Genomic DNA, 21751 nt, shown 5'->3' with positions numbered 1-21751 from the left:
CCCCCCCTTCTCCTGCCACCATCTCCTCGGTTGTCAGAACAACAGTCTTGCACTTCTATCAATTTGTATGCACAGCCTGATATCAAGTTGGCATTTGTATTTGTTTCTGTTTTTTGTCCTACTGTTTAACAAACTGAGCACATTAGTATCCGCAGAAGACAGGTAAATCAAAGCCTTTCCTTGTTCTGAGGGCCGTCTTAGAAGGGCTTAACCAATATGACGAAATATCAGACTAAGTGCAAACCTGAAAGAATGGTGTTGATGGTTATTAGAGAAAAATTCAGAGAATCCAAAATGTGTGTTTAATATTATTAACTGAATAAGTTTAAAGGTCCCATATTTTACACTTTTCTGTGTTTAATTTGAAGTGTTGGTGCATAAGAAGATATATTTGTGGTTTTAAGAACCAAAAACCATCTCAATGTAGTTTTACATCTCCTCTCTCAGGCTTCACGTTGGAGCTTTTGCAACAACAGTTCGGTGAGCCAATCAGAAGAGAGGAGGCTCTGAGCCTCTCTTCTGATTTTTTTCTGAGTGATTTGAATAAAAAATATCAGATTTCAGGTAAACACTCAGAGAAACCAAATCTGCAAGGCTGGATGGTGGGTCTGGGTGGGTGGAGCTTGGAGCATGGCTGAAGGCAATGACTGTATAACTGTGACATCACAAAGTTACAGAAGTCCTGACGGCTGATTTTAAGGCTCAGTTTCTGAATTCAGGCTGTGTGCATTTCTCTGTGGACTGAGCGCTTTGATACTTTCACATTATTAATATAGAACCTAGACTTGCTTTATAATCAAACAACACATGGAAATCAACCTTTATGCAATAATACAATTAAAAAAAAAAAAAAAAAAAGATTTAAAACTAAATTTAAAATGATACAGGCCAGTAAGTGTCATCCATATATGAGAAAAGGGGAAAGTATGATGGTACTCAGTGGCGTCATTGTCAGCAGTGTGTGAAATCTGCAGCGATGTGTGTCTCAGTCTGTCTAAAGTGATTTTAGTCAATACTACAAGCATATCAATATGGATTTCAGTTGAATTTTAGTGTCCGCTGAGGCCTTTCCACTAATTGAGAGTGAAATTCCAAGATAATGCCACATTTTTGTAATTTATAAAGGTACTTTTGGCATGGAAAAAGTCAGATTTACAGAGTGCATAAATTATCAACTATTGAGAGCCTTAGAACAAGCTTGGATGACAACCTCAGTTCATCTGCTCATTCAACTGTTTCACATTCAATGTTTTTTTATCAGGCTGTCCCAATTATCTCTGCATGATTAATTGATTCTCCAGAAAAACTGTTAGGAGAGATGATTGAGGATCTTCAGAGGATACCAGGATGATTATCTGTCCATTTTAATCTGAAACTGTGTTTCTGTAATGAATTACCCCAGATCAAATCCCTTGGATCACGGTTAACGTGTGTGTTTGGGCTTGAGGAATCAAGGTTGAGGAGCTCTTGACAGTGAAACCGTTTGAGAATCTTGGAGGCTGTTGATCATAACTCTGAGGATGGTAGGGGAAACCTTTCGCCTCTCTTTACCTTTAAGCACAATGTATCCATTGTTGATGCTGCCTTAAAACCTTGGAGCTGGGGGAGGTGAATGACATTCCTCTGACACATTGAATGGCTTTTCACTGTGGCTACTAGACAAGGGCAAACACTGATCCCTCTCATTTAGCTTTCTGTCAGTAATCTGTCTGTCAGTGAAGCTCAAACTGCCTCTGTATGTGACTCCTCCCTCCTGAGTTCACATTGACTGTGAAACAGCTGCGAGTGGAAAGAGTCCGTACACCTGTAAAGAGCTCTTATGTAATAGGAAGGTGCCGTCATATTAGAGTTAATGATGCCTCAGTGGCCTAAGGATTTAAGGTGCTGATGTCCCTGGGTCAAGTCTGGCCAGAGACCTTTGTCACCTCATCTCTTGTTCCCCTCATTTCCTGCCAGTTTTCCTTCTACTGTACTCTAAAAAAGTCCCCAAAATACCCATATGTGAAAAATTACAAAGAATTGTATGGGTTATAAACAACAAATTATCCATCCAAGTCATAAAGGCCTGTGAGTTCATGTCAGTTACTCTCATCAGCTTGCTTTCAACTGTTCGGCATCACATCTTTTGATCTCTTTGTCATTTCGACTGTTTGTTAAACAAAACATACATATGACATACCATATCTATTTTGTACCAAACTTCACTGACATTCAAAGTGTCATCTCATCCCCTACATCAGATCATACTGTAATTATCCAAAGAGACACTCAGATGTAAAATGTATTCTCTGTGTATGGGTCTTTTCTGACCTGTGTGGCCTCAGAGCCCAGTGCTACTCTTAAACTTGATTGGTTAGATATAGCTAGTTTCTCTGATGTCATTGGCTGTTTGTGTGCTGTCAAATAATATCAACAGTAAATCAATGCTTCTCATTTTTAATATCAATATTTTTGATACAAGTATTTAGTTAATATAGTTTCTAATGCCGTGCCCTGATGTAGAATAGTTGATGTCTCCCAGTATAGTTCAAAAATAGTTTAGTCATGCCAATCAGAAACTAGTAGTGTCTATGGCCATGACCTTATTAATAGATTATCGAACAGGGGGGTTAAGGTGAGAAAAAGCTCCATCAGGACATCCTGACAAAATCCATATCTGTTCTCACACACACACACACACACACACACACACACACACACACACACACACTCTGTTGACGCCCACCCAGGATTATCTACCACACTCTTCCTTCCTCCAACCAACACTGGTTCCTCTGGCTCAGTCTCTGAATCCTGTTGCCGTGGTTACCCTTCCGCTGTACACAATGGCAATGGTGGTTGCATAATGTTTTTTCTGCCGGTGCAGTTTGTGGCCCACACTACAGCTGAGTGGGCAGGGAGCACTCTGAGGCGTCCTCCCACACTTCGCTCCATGCTAATGAAAAGCTTGGCCTCACCGGGGAGTTTTCACACTGAATCATATCGGACAGCAGAGAACCGCGGAGCCTCCGAGGCTGAGGTGGTTGTCCTGCTACTAAGACTCCAACTTTTTAGCTTCTCTGTCATTGGTTGAACTGCACAGGTAGTAGACGTTAATAGGACTCAGCTGGCCATAGAAAACAAACTGAACTGGCATGAAACACTAAAGGAGTGGTTTTAGTTGCCCCTCAGATCATTAATGAGCACAAGACGATATCTTTGCTCATGCTCTGTTTTATGAGCGGACTTGCTACTTTGTGGGATTTTCAGTAGCCATCAGTCTTGAGTTTAGTGTGGAGACATGGTGTTGAGGTTTTGATTCAGGGAGATCACCACTTTGACAGGATAAACATATGCTATACAATGACTGCTATCACAATATTGATTCATATGTTGCACTAAAATAATGATGTATTAATTATTTACCCAGGAAACTGCACTAGAAACAATGCAAAGAAAAATAACAGTTTCAGTGTTGCCTGTGGCTGTGAAAAACTAGCCAAAAACGTAGTAAAAGTAATAATGATAATTATCTGTCTGCAGCAGCTTAATAGTTTACTGGATGTGAAATGTGGAATACACTGGTCTTATCTAACGATTAGGAGCACTTAATGATTATTTTCATTATTGCTTAATCAATTTTCTTGAATAATCAATTAACTGTTTGTGATCCATAGCCCAAATATATTCAGTTTATTGGCACATATACAAAGAACAGATGCAAATCTTTATAACTGAGCAGCTTGAACTAATGAATGTTAACATTTTGTAAGAAAAAAAAAGCTTTGTCAGCAGTCTGTAGTTTCTCTTCTGTTTTTTATCTACTCTGTCATCTTTACTTACATTTCCTCCAGCACATAAACACCCAGCAAGTGTGAAATGCAGAGGAAGTGCTCAGAGCTGTGGTGAATGTGTACACTGGCAGAGGACGCTGCGCAGTTCACTGGGACTTTATTCGTCCCCCATGAGCCAAGGACAATTTAATTAACTAGAGAAGCAGGACTGTAATTGCAGTGACCAGGCACATTTAAAGGGATGCCACACACAAAAGCAATGACTGTTAGTTCCTTTCTTTTTATGTGGAGATGTGGATGGAAAATAAGGATGACCTGAATTCTCACTGTGGTGTATTTTTGGGGGAAAAGGCGCTGTAGTTGCTGAGCTTCTTTATGGGGAATCAGTTGGACCAATACTGCCCACATTCACAGTCTTACTGCTTTCTTTCTCTCACTCTCTTCAGTGCCAAGCAATTTGGCAGCAGTGCAGCAAAGATTATTTTATTCCCCATGAAATATTAATCTCTGATTTGAAAAGCAAAACGCACACACACATCACATCCAAGGTTTATCAGTATGTCCATTTTCCTCTGATGTCATCCAAAACACTTTGCAAGCCTGTTTAAACCTCAGGTTCCTCACCGAATCTATAAAACCTGGCAGCTGCTGTTTTGCATTAAATGTTGACAGAGGAGTTTTGACAGTACAGCTTTAAGTATAGAAACACTTAGTGAGTCAAGGTCAAAAAGACAAGAAAATAATGAACTACTAATGGACTGGCTGGCCTCAAGTGCGAATTTAAGGAAAGGGAGTACAGTCATACAGTTGATGTGAATGAACATTCATCACTGTTTCACTCCTCCAGAGCGAAGTTTTCGTGCCCCTACTTGTTAAACTTGTATATATGTACGATGAGTATTAATACAGTGCATCCACACAGAGAGGATTTTCACATTGTCTGGAGAGTGTGAAAACCTTGTAACAGCATTTCATTTCATCATAATATTTACAGTTTCTGTCCTTCGCCTGATAAAACTCTCCAGTTTTCCGGGAATGAGCAGCAAGGTTGCTAATTTTCTTTTTCATAGAGCACACACGTTGATTTGCTGAGCTTAGTGTGAGTAAAAAAGTTGAATAAACACACACTGGAGGCTCTAAGCTGTAACATTTTAAATACTGCAGGATGTTGTAATGTGACAAAACAATTATACAATGTGTATTCCACTCACTTAACCACGGTTTATTGTCTTATAGAGACCTGTGACAACCCTGCCACTCTCTTTACCTCTCTCTGCCAGGCTGATAGGTGGATGACTGATCCCATCAGCTAGTCATTGGACCGCATAAAAGCTGCTTTGTCAAAGCTGACAGGGATGGAGACTCCAGATCGCCAGATTACAGCACCTCACTTTTATCAGATGGCTGCATTATCCGACCTGAAATGTAGACCTGTGTTTAACGACATCAAATCCGTTTCAGTGCACCGTCTCCAGAAAGTCTGACGGACCATAGAGCAGAGGTTTAATGGGCAGATGAGAGGCAGCAGCGTATATTAGGTATTTGTAAAGATTATCAAGGGGATAACCACACAAAAAAAACGTGTTGGTTGTAGACACTAATTGACCAGACGCTAATAAAATCATTGTTCTGTTTCATTATTTTGTCAATATTCTGTCTAAATACAATTTTATTACTATCAGTGTTGAAACTCGGAGAATATAATATCAAATATACAGAACATAGACTGTTATTCTTGTACTTTGTGTTTCCTCTGGAGAGGTTCAGCAGTGTCACATGAGTTGATATCACGTGACTTCAGTTTGTTTTCCTTGTAACCGGGAATGCATAAACCCAAATGAACAAAATGCAACAAAGCAAACTTCCTCTGAGGTTCACACCAAAGGAGACCAAACCATAGGTGAGATCACACTCATTATGTTCCCATTTGTGTGCCGTCCTCCATCAGTCAGTGTGCATCAGTATCTGATTTGAAAGAGAGGCTTTGTGTGTGAGGTATGTGCCTTCCTGGAGCTCTGCGAGTCTGCCTGCTATTGTATTTAACACTTTTCAGCTTTTCAGCACCCTCTCCAATTTCACGGTAGTAGTGCAGAGAGCCAATCAATAGCTGGCTCGCAGTAGTGGAGGAGAGATGAGACACAATGTAGTACTGGCCACTATAATGACAGGGCGGTGTTTCTTTTCCATGAAAGCTAAATCAAATATGAGGACATTGACAATCCTGCCTCTAGATTTAGGAAACTCATTGGTATTTTATGTGTTTTTCCATCTTTTTGTTAGCACAATGAATCACAAGTGACATAAGTTTTCTGTCATGAAGACATTTTCTCTTTTCAGCTTAAAAATTGTGGAAATTTGCTGCTTTTCTCTGTTTCATATCACCCATCATCCATCCATCCATCCAGTAGATATACCGCTTATTCTTGAGGGTCATGGGGAGGGGGGCTGGAGCCAATCCCAGCTGATATTGGGCGAGAGGTGGGGTACACCCTACACTCTTAGTCAGAGAAAATAAGCAATTTGAAGGCCCCACATTGGGTGTATTTTGTCAGATTATATAGGCTAATTAATTAATTAATTAATTAATTAATAGAAAATGGTTAGATTAATCAATAATGAAAAATTAAAATAAATGCTGTTCTAGATTAAATTCCTGAGCTGGATGTTTCCTTCTAAAACAAAATTAGACACAAGGATAACAAAGTCTTGGCGTGTGTAAATTGTAAGCTGTAGTGATTGCATGAATTCACATCACTCAAATGTCTAAGGGAAATATCAATTTAACATATTTTAGTTGCTAAAATGCTAATTAAAGTCAGATTTTTGTTGTGCCAAACTTTTATTAACCAGAATGTGACGATGTTCCTCCACTTCATAGCTTTTACCAGGAGCTTTCAACCATGTCTTGGTTTTCATCAGCAGATATAGTTTTCTTCCTTCTTGTGGAAATGGTTCAGTAGTTATAATGTGATATTTGTCCTAATTGTTTGTATTGTTTCATTGTTTTTATCCCGTCTTGTATGATTTTCCACCATGTCTCATATTTGACAAAGATGTGTTGCACTGTTGCTGATCAGGTCTGAAATCTGGGGATGAAATGGGGAACTTTTGGACATTGTCGCTTGTCACAGTCAATTACACTGCACCGTGTTGTTATTGTACTATTGTGTGCTGTATGTCCTGCTTCAGAGCCAGTAATGACTCGGCTCTAATTGATTAAATGACAGGTTGCATGGTGATGTCGCTGCTGGCAGAGTTGCTTTATTGCTTTGAAACAACACTGATGTGATGGTTCTGACTCGGCAGCTACTGTGACTACTGGGGGGGGGGGGCTACTGAAAGGTCAGATGTTGTGTTGTTAACCAAGATTTTGCAAGGAATAGACAGAAACTGCGTGTATGGCATAGTGTTTAACATGCTTCTCTGTGCAGACAATCTGTTGCAAGTACGGCTTTTATTTTATCCTCGGATACTATGAGGAATACATTTCTGGGATGTGTGGGAACAGTGGTCTTAAAAGATCACGATATACATTGTATTATACTCCCACGAGTGAAGGCTCTGCTGTATTTAAGAGGCTGTAATGTATAGATGGATTATGGCAGGATTGAGGCCAAAGATTAGAAAGGTGAGTGTCATACTTTCCTTTTCCAGCTCAGACTCCCTGAGAATTACTTACATATTAGATTATTCTGCAAGTAAGTGATTTACTTCTAATCCTGTCCAGACAAACATTAGCTCAGTCTTAGAGAAGGCTTGGTGCTGTGTGGCTGGAAGGAAAATACTTCTATTGGTTAAATACCAGGTTTTTTCTCTGTATTCTAATATCAGGAATGCATCTGCAAACAGAGACTCACCTCTGAGCTCTTGACGCCAGCTGGAGCATGTGTCAGAATCAACTCTCCAGCAGGGAAAATACAGATTTTCTAGGCAGGTAGTTGTGTGTGTGTGTGTGTGTGTGTGTGTGCGCGTGCGTGCGTGCGTGCGTGCGTGCGTGCGTGTGCGCGTGCTGTCAGCCCAAGCTGTGCCAGACACCCTGTGCTGACGACTCGAGCTTCAGACTGAGATTGTTATCACCTCATTCTCACTGAGGACGCTGCCGCCTAAACACAACCCTGTGTCTGCTTCTGAAACTAAAAAAAATCTTGCAACACATCAAATAGTGTTAAATAGGAAACTGTATTGCCGGTTGAATTTCATCATAATGCACCAATGAAGAGGCCTGGTTCCCTTCAACCAGACAATGTATATCTCTGGACTTTTTCTCTCTCTGCTGCAAAAATAATATTTTCATTTAGTTTCATCAATATTTTCTGGCCTACTCAGTCCAGACCTGGTTTGGGTAGTTGCGTCACACAGTGTTGAGCATGCCAGTCAGGGGATGATATTCAAGGGACTCAACTGTCTGAAGAAACAAACAAACCGGCATGAAAGATGCATGAAACCAATAAAAAATCAGTCCTCAAAAAGGCTTAAAGAATTTCAATAAAAACAGAATCAAATTTGGATGATGGGGTTCTGATTCTGACTGTGAATAACCCTGAGGTTATCATTGATTACTTCCTCCTGTCTACATGAAAGTGTTAGAATCAGTTACCTGGTGTAATCAGCTACTGATTCATCAATACTTAAAGAGTGAATTAATAAACCAGTGTAAAAATAAAGGGAGGTTATCAGGTTCCAGGTAGAAAACTAAGTGCTTTCCTGAAAGTTCCTTTCAAGTTGACTTAGAGAAAACTGTCTTATGCAACAAGCAGAAATATTTTCTTACCGTTTGCACTCACCGTGAGCTTCACAAAGTTCCTTGATATTTAGAGAAGCTCTTTTTTTTTTTTTTTTTTTTTTTTTTTTACAACTACTCCAGTGATTACGTATAACTCTTGGACATTTGGGGGGGAAAAAAATAAGGATATCCTGACTTTTAGTCCCCTGTTGACCATAACAAGGGATTAGACCCTCCCTGCATTCTGCCCTTCAACATCAACAACCTCTGTTTATAACACAGGCTTTCTGTTAAAAAGAATGTGGACATAACATCACATTTTAAGTTGATATGACAAACGTGTTAGAAAACATGTAGCTCTGCTTTTGTTCTCTAACTCGTAAGTGAAACATCTGTCTCTTTAGTTCCTAAATGCTCCATAACATTCACCAGCTGGTCTCTAACTGTGTCTTTTACCATTTGTTGCTGAGCAGGAAGTGTACAGTGTTTTTTTTTCTACAGTGGCAGCTTCAGATTCAGGTCATTTCATACATTGTTATTATAAAAATATTGATGATAACTTGAAATGATATCAGTGTTCCTCAGAGTTGGCAAAGCTTCTCCAGAGACATTGTAGCAGTAATTCCTGTAACTACTAATCTGTACATCACAGTAGTAAACAGAAATCAAATCAGTGAATCTTGGCATTTCTGTTTTCTTGTGCACCTTTTTGTTTTGTACATTAAGTCACCCATGATTAAAAAGTTTTTTTTTTCCTTCTCTCTATGTTGTTATTTTGTTCTCACACATCAGCGGTTAATACAGACTTTAAAATAGCTACAGCTGCTTCTGCTTTTGGGTGTGGCTGTTTCACCCGTGGCCGTTTACACTGTAAAAACACAGGTGATAAATATACTAACAGAGTTAGTAATGTAGAAAACTTTTACAGCTCCTTGTTCTTTCCAGACTGATTCATCCACTGCACTAACACACTGGAAACTTTAAACAGTTCGTCTTGTGCTGTATGGTGCTGTGTTGTGTGCTTGTCACCATCCAATGTATTCCCCATCCTGCCCACTCTCACTTGGCTCGTCTTTGTTTAGAAAGGCCTTTGTGTTGCTCATTACCACTGAACATTGTTCATTCCAGCGCTGCTTGATCCTAACAAGGCCAGGCTCCCAGTCCGAGCAGCCGCCTCTAACTAACATCAGTCTGTCGTTCGGGCAAGGCCGCGCTGATTTGACAGTTCACTTGTGTCCAGTGATCAATCTTCTTACTGAGAGAAGACTCTGTAACATCACGTCTGTGTTTTAAAGCTGCATGCTTTGTTGTTTGTTGTGTGCTCTTCTTCCTGGTCGTACACCCTTTTGTTCCACTTGCTGAATTTATCTTTTATTTTAGGGCAGCATCAGGGCACAAGAGCTTTTCACCCCACCAAGCAATAGATGGTGACTTTTAGCTTTCTTAGAGAATCTTTTATTTATCTCATATATTATACTAAGTCAGGAAAACTTATTTTATAAGGAATGAAATGTTGCACTATCAACCATATTACTCAACTTTTCTGCTTTAGGTTTTTTTTTTTACATTTCATTATTACATGCTGCAAATAAAGATTATGTAGTTGCAGCACTTACCTGTTATTGTCTCGATTTAGTCAATCGTTTGGTTTATAAAACATCAGATAACATGACAACACGACTGTTGTTTTGTCTGTCCAACAGTCCAAAACCCTATCACTGCTTGAAAAAGTCCTTGATTATAATCAACTATCAAAGTAGTTTTCAGTTTTCTGTTGATTTGCTAATCGATTATTCTACTCACTGTTTCACCTCCACCTTAGGTAGAAGCTGCTTTTGTCCAAAGTGAAATGTAGTCAGTTACTTGACTCCATTTCTGCAGTGTGAAAAAGTCTCTGAAGGTGTTTCCACTATAGTTCTGTATAATCAAGGCCTGTCTACAGCCAGATCATTGAAGCCACACTATAGTAGACGTAAAATCCAATTATCTGCGTTCACACTGGCTGAGCTGAAACTCTTAGCCTGGCTCCTGTTTGGCTGTTTGCATGTAAATTGACTGAGAGCAGGTCTGTTTTTAAGAAACAGCTCAAGCAGCATCTGTTACTTTGTATTTTGTATATTCAACTGTGCCTGCACATGTTTACATTCAACAGGCGGGACTGCATATAATACACCTGAGATATCAGTTGGTGAATGTTGAGTAGTGAACTGTCTCTGCCGTACCGACCTGCTGTATCGAGGGTAAAGGGAAACATGCAGCAATAAATCTGTTAACCGCCGCAGTATCTTTCCACAGATAAACATTCTCCAGCCTGCAGTATTAAGTAATGCAGGGCTCTGCGAGGCATTGTCACACACCCAGGCAGCTCTGATAGACACAAACAAGCCTCTCCTCTCCTTTCCCAACCAGCGTCTTTCCTATGATCCCCTCCCCTCCAGTTGCTTTAGAGAAACAAGTAGGCCAAAAGTGGGAAGCCTTGTCTGTGCTTTTAAGCACAACAAAGGGAACTGAGCAATTTGATCCTGCTGACTATCTGGGGTTTTGCGCTGAACAGGGTTGAGGGGGAGAGCTGCTCTTGAAAAACAGCCTCCCTGCCTCTGTTTGTTAGTGATTTCCCAGGAACATTTTTTCTTGTCTGCCTGCACATTATTTCTGGCCCATCTTCGAGCTTATTCAGCAGCATTCATGCAAGTCAGTGCTCTCCCTGCACATCCCTGGAGGATGAGAGGGGTTTCCCCAGCTAGCCTCCGCTAGCAGGTAAACATAAAAGGTCTGTCAAACGGGGGAAATCCACCGCATTAACTCCGGTTAAGTTAGCTCCTAGCTAGATTCTGAAGAGCTAAGTCTCAGCTCTCAGAAAGAGAAACTCTACCGGGGAAAGGTATTTGACTTTCAAGCCAGCGTTGGGTTTTCGTTTCCCTCCACTACCTCACCAAGGAAAGAGAGCTCTGTTGAACCGCTGCCATTTTCCCCTTGTTTGTATGTGTGTGCAGCTGGTGTTGTTAATGAAGGGTGGGCTCAATTTCCCCTCTCTCTTTATGTGTGCACAGCTTTGGAAATAACAGAAGTGTGGACTTTGAGTTTGATTCCCACAAGCCTATGGTGTTTTTCCCTCAAGCATCTTTTAGTTATGTTATTGTTTGATGTCGGCTCAGTCTCCATCCTCAAATATGATGATGGTGATTGGAAACTTTTCCATGTTTTCAGTTTTGTTTTCTCTCAACCATCACATTTGTGGACTAATGCTCATTTGCTACTGTGCTGAGGATAACAGCATATACTGAACTAATTTTCTGCAGTTGTAAATATATTAATTTGCTGAGCTACAAATTTGGATGTCTTAATTTGCAGATTGGTCCATCATCAGTATTCAACATCCTTTGCTTTAATTACCACATCATAGTTTTATTTGAATCTTCCTTGTGTGTATAGCTCAGTAAAGATAAGAAGGTGCATTATAAGCATTAGTACATTAGCGTTGTCAAGTCCTCATTACACATCAGTCCTTCTAAGATACTGTCACACCATCAAAAAGTCCATTTCCAGCCTCTTTAAAACTGATTACACTTTAGTGTCTGTGTATATTTTTTGCTGGATTGTTTCATACAGTTTTACACTCGAAGAGTGAACAGCTACGAAGCTTTGCTCCCAGACTGTTTCATGTTGGTTGTGGAGGGAAAAGCTCGGCATGAATTAGATTTCTTCATCTTGATTTATGATTTCAAAGCCTCCCAACCACGCCCCAACTTTTAAAGACTGTAACATAATTGCCTAACTTGTGAACACAGTGCTTTGCTGAGACTATATCTGCGCTGTTAGCCAACCCAAAAGGAGATGTGGCTGTTTTTCAGCTTCCTGCCCTCATGAAGGAATCCTCCAGAGCCACTGTTCTGCTTTGTCACAGCCTGCTCAACATGACACCTAACAGGTGTTTTAACATAATAGTCCATGTAATTATAAAGTCATATAACTCTCCAAGCGTCGTATACCAGTAGCCTTTACATTTTTTCTCCCCTTTAGTAATATGAGATTCACATCTAAAGTTTGTATCCCTGCAGCAGTATGAAGTTCAAGGAAATTTAGAAAACATTCATGTTCACTGAATTTAGATATACATGGAGCAAATTATGATATTATCTTTTGTAATTCACAAACTTGCTGTCTTGTCATTGATATTGAGATATGGCTGCAAAGCTGAACACAATACTTTTTCAGTGTGTACTTTGACTGAATTTTGGGCTTAAAGCTTCACTTGCCTGTTTAACTGTCAGGCAGCTTAAAAGCATTTTGAAAATATCCCACAGAATATTTCAAATGTTTGAAACAGATCACTCTTTGTGCAGAGGACGAATATTTGTGTGTTTGTGTGTTTCAATACCTAAGGAGTAAATGAGTGAATCTCATTAGCATCACTGAGCCAATGAGCATTCAGTATGCTTTGCTGTTTTGTTTTTTTACACCAACACGTGTAAAGAGACCGAGCCTCAAAATAAAAGTAAATTAAAACTCAAATTTGTACTTTTAATGTATATTTTAATTTTTCCTTTTTGTTAATGGATTTGATAAAATTGGTATTGGAAAAACAGTCTCAAGTCAAGGTATCTGTATCAGTACTGATACACCCTGCCGTAGGTAGATTTATATTTGGTGTCACTGAAGTGGATCCCTGGACAATTAAATAAAATCACTGTCAAGTGCTTCATTGACTTGACGAGTATTAGTGGCGCAGGATGTCTCCAAAACTGCACAGATGGTGTAGCATCCAGTACAGGAAATCAGTTGTGTTTTCCTTTCTCATTCTCAACAGTATTTTCACACCGAATCCCACGGCTTCACAGATTACACTTTTCCTCTGCACGAACTTTGGACAGTGGAAAGTTTGACAGGACGAGGGACGAACTTGAAGGATGTTCTCATGGCTGCTTCCTTTTATTGAGGCTCTGCTTTGTTGTTTTTGCTTTTCCAGTATGGAAGTGGTAAGCACATGTTCAGCTGTTGAACCTCCAGCTAACTTTCTGTACACCCGGATATCCGTTTGTCCAAAAGGGTTAAATAAGGAGACGACACCTACTGAACTTGTACACCAAACATTTAATCATTAGTCATAAGTATTCTTGTCACCATGGCTGTAAACATGTGGCCTTTACACCTGCACATTTGTAGCTACAGTGATTATCCTTTGAGTTATGATAGCACCCAAAGATCAGTCGTAGACCTAATGTGGCTTCAACCAGCCAGGCACGTGTGTAGCAGATCTTCAGTCATTTGATTACAGCTTGTGTGTGTGTGTCTGTGTGTGTGTGTACGTGTGTGTACGTGGTTAATATTACACGTACATGGCGTCTACTTTCTTCTGTCGATCAAATCCTGATGTCTGTCTCTTCTGTCCACACGAAGGAAGCCTGACTGATGGAGTGTGGGGGGGGGGGGGGGGGGGGGGTGGAAGTGTTATTAGCATGAGAAAGGCCTCGTCCTCAGCTTTCTCTTCCTCTTCACATTGTCTGCTTTGTGTCTCTGGCTCGGTCGCAGGACAAGTCACTTCCTTAAAGAGACATCATTCCCTTTAGCTAGTCGGCGGTTCAGTTCAGAAAAAGCGGATTATTCACATTTGAAATATCTCTCCTTTCATCGGCTTCAGCATTAAACCAAGTCAGAGTTTCACCAAATAAATGTTTTAAACGTCTGGTATTTTTAATTGGTTGCTGGCTGTTCTTTCATTCATTTTTCAGTTTGTAGACAACGATGGCCGAAGCTCTTGTTAAGCGACAGCCACCACCACCCCCTCCGCCTTTTTTAAGCCTCCAAATTCACTTGTAATCAAATATCTTATGTATTTTTTTTTATAAAACAGACTGAGACTAAAATTTAAATGTGGAAATATTAGTGTGAATGCAGAGTTTTAAAAATCTAAACAGACAAAAATAGATTTCTTTTCTTTTCTTTTCTCTCCATATGACTGTGGACATGACCCCAGACACCACTGAGCAGCCCATGGGAGACACCACAGTTACGGGTCAGAATAGGGCGACATTTTTGTTACTGATACTTCCCAAGGGGCTTTGTTGTTGTCTTATTTCTGTTTTCCTTTAAATCTCCTCTACAGCTGATAGTACTCTAGTCAGGATCCTACATTTACCCATCAAATATTGGGAGATGCTTCGTAGCGAGAGGATTAGAGTGGGAAACCTATAGCTAAATTACTAAACTGCTTCCTGACAACTGTGCACTGTAGTCTTGGCAGGCCTGTGGGAGTCGGATGACAATGCAGGGCTTTCTCTTTGTTATGGCATTTTTTTTTTTTTTCGTACTAAGACAGATGAAGCTTTGCCAGAAAGCTTCCTCGCTGCTGTAAATCTGGTTGGGAAATCTAAAAAAATTAAATAAAAAAATTAGACAGAATGTGGCGCTCACTCTCACTTTCTCTCACTCTTCTTTCTCTCACCCCCTACTCCCTTGTTCTCTTCCTCCCTCTGTGGGTGTTTGGTACACTAAGTGCTTCGTGATTGCCAGGGCCGTGAGGAGGTACAATTGGCGGAGGCGTCAACAGCCCTCAGCCAAGTGTCCTTGCTTCCCCAAGTGGTTTTGCTGGCAGTGTTTTGGTGGAGTGACAGCGGGGTCAGCGTTACCCAGTCAGATAGCAGCGCTCAATAAAAACGCTGCATGGCAACACGATGGTGGAATTTCCATAACAGCTCCCGTGTTGCTCATACGTAGACGTCATGTGTAAGGCTAAGATGTCAAAATCTCACCACATTTAGATTTGCTTAAACTGTAAAAGTACTCATTTGTGTAGCAGGCAGACTGTAGACACACATTTTTTTAAATTTTATTTCAATAAACTTACATTCTATAGTTAAATGTGAGGAGTTTAGGATTGCTGCTTGGATGCCTGTCAGCAGTGTTGATGTTCGGCTGAGCTGCGATTCTTATCAGTGTGTTACTGACATTGCGAGCAGTGCTGGATGGCTGTAATTTAAACACTACTGTCAGACTGAATATGAAGGGTTGCTGAAGGTTACTCCATAGGGATGCTCAAATACTCCACTGCAGAAATTGATACAGTCTCACTTCTCCTTTTCCAGATTAGAGACAGGTTTGGGGATCAGAAGAGGGGAAAAGGAGATGAGCGATATGACCTAGGTAGATCATCATGTTATATATGTAAGAGAAGAATTGTGTTTTAATATTGGAGTAAGTCTCTGAAATACCCCCACTGGTCGACCTGACGCTGGCATGATCTTGATGTAAACACATACTGGTGTCTTTATTCAGCAATCTGTTTCCAGGCAGCGTCGGCCATGATTCATCAGCCAGTTATTAATTAAAGCTGTTTCTGATCAACAGTTTTAATGCCTTATAATCCCGCCCACTCCTTTGGCTCAGATGTATGTGTTTACCACATTCAAATGGATAATGATGAGGCCAGAAGTCTGTTTTTCAGTGAACTGGTGAATCCTGTGGGAATTGAACACTTGAGCCATGAGTGTACCAGCAGCTGATTGATTAGTTGTTATTGTCTGTTGTTCATTTTATCAGTTTGTATTGTTTATTGTCCTCTCTATCAGTTTGTATTGTTTATTGTCCTCTCGCATTATTTTCAAACTCTGCATCTTGTTGTTTGCAAACCTTTTAATCGACCTCTTTGTAAAGTTAACTTACATTTAACACATTTAGATATATCATTTTGAAATTAATTATAATTCTTTGATTTAAGAATGAGAAAATTGGTACCTCTCTCATATCTGTATGGTAAATATGTACGTGTATCTGGAGCCAGCAAGTTGTTAGCTTAGCATAAAGACTGAAAACAGGGGGAAACAGCTAATCTGGCTCTGTCCAAAGGTTATAAAATCTGATGACTAGCACCACTTTTGCATGGATTAATGATCCCTGCAGGCTGCTTGTAGGCATTTTGTTTTAAAATTCAGTGTTAATGTTTCAAGTCCACTGTAGATGCACATTTGACAATCTGTTCTTCTCCTAGCGGTCAGTTTGCTGTGGTCAGAAGATGTCGGCAAAGGAGCACGGGTGTGGAGTATGCCGCCAAATTCATCAAGAAGCGGCGCAGCAAATCGAGTCGACGAGGGGTGACGAGGGAGGACATAGAGCGCGAAGTGAACATCCTGAAGGAGATCCAGCACCCAAACATCATCACGCTGCACGAAGTCTTCGAGAACAAGGCTGAGGTCATCCTGATCCTGGAGCTGTGAGTTGTTAACTTTTACTCCCTTTGTATTCACCACAACTGGGCAAATTGAGATTTGAATTTTTCTCCAGAATTGGAAGTGCACTTTTTACAACATATTTAATGAAGTTATGAGCTTAAAACTTTAAGAATGAAGAAAAAATCCAAGAATTCCATATCAAAGGCTTTGAAAAATATCATCAATACTTAAAAGATTACAAACTCAGGCAAAGCAGACTTACAAATTTGGGATGAATGATATTATCTGCCCATGCAATGAGACTTTAGGCAATACAGTATAACTCAGCATTTTCGAAATACTGTGGTCTTAAACATTTGAAAGTTTAAAGTAAAGCCCAGCAGCATCATAGGAACACTGTTTAACTGATAGTCACACACATGTTCTCTTTTAAAGTTGAAATTCCAGTTCACCAGGTTATATGGAACTCCAAACACTGAGATCATATCTGTTTACATTGCAAGTATCCAGCTGACAGTCTTATTCAGAACAAACAATCAACACCTCACTGAATAGGTCCCTATACAGCCAGCAGTAATGAGTGTAATGTTGCCTGACAACATTCCTGACAAATGATCACATGCGATAGAATAGCAAGGAAGAAATAACAAACACAGAACCTCTCCAGGACGACACCACGGCGTGTGTCTGAATAATAAGTCCGTGGCTTATTTCCAGCTCAATATATTAACTGGTAGAGCAGGTCACTGCAGTTAGAGATGATATTTGAATATTGTTAAAGCTTGATTGAATGAAATCAGTATAAAAATTATCGCTGAACAACCTTTAATAAATGCCACTAGCATTGCACAGACCAGAACAAAAATGATCTTATTTAACAATATTAAGCAGATAATTATTATGTTTTAGAAAAGAGATAATCACGTGCTGGATAAATGTGTGTATAGCATTGTCACATTCTGTAAAGTGTAATCAATGCAGGCTGTCCTTATATTTTTTTCCTTTCAAAAACATGTAAAAATGTTTCTTCTCACTCTATGAAACATCAACATGATCCCTTCCTGCCCCCGATAAGACAAATTCACCACTTTATAGTCTGTTACATTTCAGTTTCGAAACTGCTCCCATTTCCATATAATATCCTCTGCAATCAGTTATCTGAATAGATTTGTGGATATAAATAAGCTATTCAGCTGCAGCAAAATAATGCTTGAGTTTATATTTACAATGCCCAGTCTAAATAATTGCAGCCCCCCTCCCCTCCCCCACAGCTTGGTCTCATGAAAACTGAGTCCACACTATTTGGCCGGCTTCTGCAAGGATACAAGAAATGGTCCAGTTTGTCGACAGCCAAATGTATCACTCCAACCATACAGCAGATTTGATTTGCAATACTGCACACACAACGCTATCAACACTGTCTGACTACTGATAAGAAAAGATGAATACTGTGTTTTTGTGGAGTGCTGTGGCATTGGATTGCTTGTGAGCATGTTGATGAACCTGTGAAAAACACAAATCTCAGGATGTGAGGAGCGAACGAAAAGGCGACAATAACTTACTGTATTAACTATATATTATCCATGAATTTCCAGAAAACAACATGGCATATGTGAATCTTACAGCTGTGGTGGCTAAATGCATCCGGTTCAACACAGATGCTTAAGAGCAGAATGTTTTCAGTGTATGGTAAAGCTCCATCAATCACTGATCTTTTCTTTCGAGTTCATCAGAACAACTCATCTTTGTTTGAGCAGAATAGACGCTGAAGAAGTCGACTTGTGACTGTAAGGTTACCAGTTCAAATGTCTGATAAAGCATGACTCAGAAACATGAATTAAGCTTGTCAAAGCTTCAACAGTAAATGCTGTGGTGCCTTTGAGCAAGACATACAGGCACTAGCTGCTGGAAAGAGACAGTTTCCAAGAGCAAACATTAAATGGAAACAAAACAGCCTCCATGCCATTAAGCAGACATTTCATTCTCCACATTATTTGATCCTATTTATTATTTGAAGAGGTTGTAAAGATTGTAGAAGCAGCTGGATGGTCAGTGATGCTCATAACAGCTGAGGAATCTGGGTGCGGTGGTCTCGGTTAGTGGTGTGGTGTTACCGGGGAGGCTGGGGTGTTCAGTACTGAGTCTCAGCTCATCAGCCTGTTTGAGACCGGCCCACTATCTCTGTTTCCTCTTCCAGCTGTCATCCACCCTGTGTGTTGTTTTCCTCCATCTAACACCTCCACAGCTCATGCTGTATCTCACACATTCAGGCTGTGTATAGCACAAGTCTGTGTTCAGGTTTGGAGCCTTCAGAAAAACGTGGTTCAGAGCCATGGTGCTGTGAGATCTAAATAAAACAAACACCTCCCAGGTGATGGTTCATAGGAAACACCTTAATTATCATGGCTCCTGTTGCATTGTTTGTGGAGACATGAGACATTTATTTTCTTGGCTTGTTTGTCATAGACGATCTAGCCCATAGGTTCTCAAATTTGTCTATGTCAAAGTCCCCCAGAAAGTGTGGGCTTCTGTGGGTCTTGAGCATTGAATTCAGTTCGCTCTCAAAAAAAGGATACCTTAGAAGATTTGATTTACAAAGGCCTTGAATATTTTTCTTTCCTGCCATTGACAGTGATGTTTATTATTTCTTTTGACTGTCAGGAGATTCAGAATTGACAAGTGACAAGTTTAGAAAAACTGAAATTACAAATGTAATAATTAAATTTTTTTTATTGGTTCATGCATCCATCAGTCATCTGTTTGTGGTTGTTTTGTGTATTTTTCTAGCCGTTTTTTGTTTGCTCAGTTTCTCTTTGTTGTCGCTTTGTGTCTTATTTTCCATCATTCTGCGACCGATTTGGCCATGAAAAGGTTATTAAATTGCATTCTTTGTGGTTTTGAAAAAGTCTTACATTCAACTTAGTGAACACTGCAGAGCCACTGACAATCATTTGATAAGATTTGTTCCTAAGGAACATCTCGTGTGATGAGATGTTTGTCATTGTTGCGTCGTCAGGCTGCGGTTGTGTGGGCATGTTGCTATGAGGAACTGCCAAAACACTACATTTTTTGATTGTACAGCAGCCTTAATTTTCTCCTCTGTCTTGATGCTTGTTAAAAGTCATGACCTGATTTGACCTGGTATGGGTTCTTGTACATTTTGAATCATCAAAAGCAGCTCTTTGTGATTTCTGGTGAAGCCGGGACTGACTTTTTGTGTTGGACAGCTCTGTCTGTTTTTGTCAGAGTCCCTCCAGCGGCACACCCACTGCACTAAAGTGTTGGAATGAAGGAAGAGATCAGATTCTCTAAAGGTATAAAGTTGTTCTGAAAGGGCCAAAATTGAGCACTCTGACCACCATGTAATAGAGGTACTAATTTTCATAGATCCATTAATCAACTCAAAATGTTAAAGCATGACTTATTATCAAGGTTTATCAATTCATTTTTTGGAGTGAGTGATCCTGTTTCAGTCGATGACTCAGTGTTAATGCCAAGCTTGTGCCAGAAATGCTCTGTGGCTGCTGACAGTCCTCCCAGGGTCTGACACTACAACTTACAAACTGCCAAATGTAATAAAAATTAATTTAATAAAAAATCTACTGGGGAAGATGGGATCAGTTAAATGCCTGTTTTATGCACAATCTTTGTTAAGTGAACAATCATTTGCACGCCATAGTATAAATTACAATCCTCAAACATAATTAGTAGGATGACATAATGCTGTTTTTTAGTTTTTAAAACCCCGGGCAGGTAAAACAACAAGTTAAATATTTGGTTTCATGTTGTGTCCTTTTGTCCTCCACATCCTCCTCCCCCTCCCGTTGAGCTCTGGGTAAAATCAACCGTGACAGCGACTGACCTTTGACCTACAACACTGACTGACCTGTAAGAAAACAGGCAGAGGTGACAAGTTCGAAAGAAACCTTCTTTGATGTCTGTGAATCCAACTTTACACCCTGTTATCCACTGAAGCAGATGATGAAATAAACATCCCTGATATAGAGTGGGTGTTTTGTGGGAGGAGGGGTGGAGGTCCCAGCTGTGCAGCTGTTCTGGTGTTTCCTCCCTGAAGGGCGGAGCAGAGTGTGTTTGTGTGTATTTGTAGGTTTCTATGCCTGCAGAAGATTTTAGGAAAGAAAATTCAAGTACATTTTATATAAAAATACGAGACGATTAAAAAGTAGCAATGATTGAGAAAAACATTGTTTTTTCATTTAACTGTGACTTAGTGGTGAATTTAATTTGCACATGTATTGCAAGATAAACACGTGTTTGTGTGAGTGGAAGACTGAGTGGATGCTCAGACTGGATAAGCATGGCTGTAATTACAGTTATCTGTGCTCTTCCTCTCTCCTCTGCTTTCTCAGTCACACTTTCCCTCGCTGCAGGCTTTCACTCACGTTATCGTGCTGTGACCGTGATAAATCGTCTCTCCCTCTCTCTCTTTCTCTTCTACCTTGTTATCCTCACATCTCTCATTGCTTCATCGCTCACTATCACTACCAGTTTCAATAATTATTCAATAAGTGCTGAATCACGCTGTGGTTTTCATAAATGATCTTCAGTACTGAACAGACCTTCATAAGTCGGGATAGATAAAATGTAGGGTTGTGTCTTTGTAATGATTAGCAAGCATTGATGCTGATATGAGAGACCTAAATACACAAAGCATTATAATTAAATTCTGATATGAAAAGATACCTTTGAAATCAAAACCTCAATAAGCGTGAGTTGAATTTCAGCCTTGTATAATAATATGTTGGATCTGTTTTCGAGCTGCAACAAATTGTCAATTAATCGATTTAACTTAATAAGTCGCTAGTTTGATAGTTAAATAATCGTTTTAGTAATTTTAAGGCTAAAATTTCTTTATACATTTTCCTGATTCCAGCATCTTAAATTTGAATATTTTATGCTTTTCTTTGTCATTCATGGTAGTAATCCAAATATGTGTGGGTTTTGCACTGTTGACACGGTTGGACACTAGACATTTGAAGACATGATCGTAGTATGTGGAAAATGTTTTTTGACATTTTATAGACAAAAAAAATAATCAAATATTTCAGAAAGTAATCCACAGATTAACT

The 21751-nt window shown here is 39.8% G+C and overlaps 1 protein-coding gene across 2 annotated transcripts in view; it reads left to right on the top strand.

Annotated features, from left to right (window-relative positions):
- Nucleotides 1-21751, top strand: part of dapk1 (death-associated protein kinase 1) — an 81986-nt gene that overhangs the window by 11861 nt on the left and 48374 nt on the right. For both annotated transcript variants that reach the window (XM_087176064.1, XM_023414388.2), the window contains exon 3: nucleotides 16481-16702. In XM_087176064.1, the coding sequence (XP_087032190.1) occupies nucleotides 16481-16702 (222 nt within the window). The remainder of the gene's footprint in view (nucleotides 1-16480; nucleotides 16703-21751) is intronic.

Source organism: Seriola lalandi, unplaced genomic scaffold (genome assembly GCF_002814215.2).
Source record: "Seriola lalandi dorsalis isolate HSWRI2012SDOR001 ecotype SW California unplaced genomic scaffold, Sedor1 jcf7180002054524, whole genome shotgun sequence".
NCBI lineage: Eukaryota > Metazoa > Chordata > Actinopteri > Carangiformes > Carangidae > Seriola > Seriola lalandi.
The sequence above is the reverse complement of the archived record's forward strand: the minus strand, read 5'-3'. Positions and strand labels throughout refer to the sequence as shown.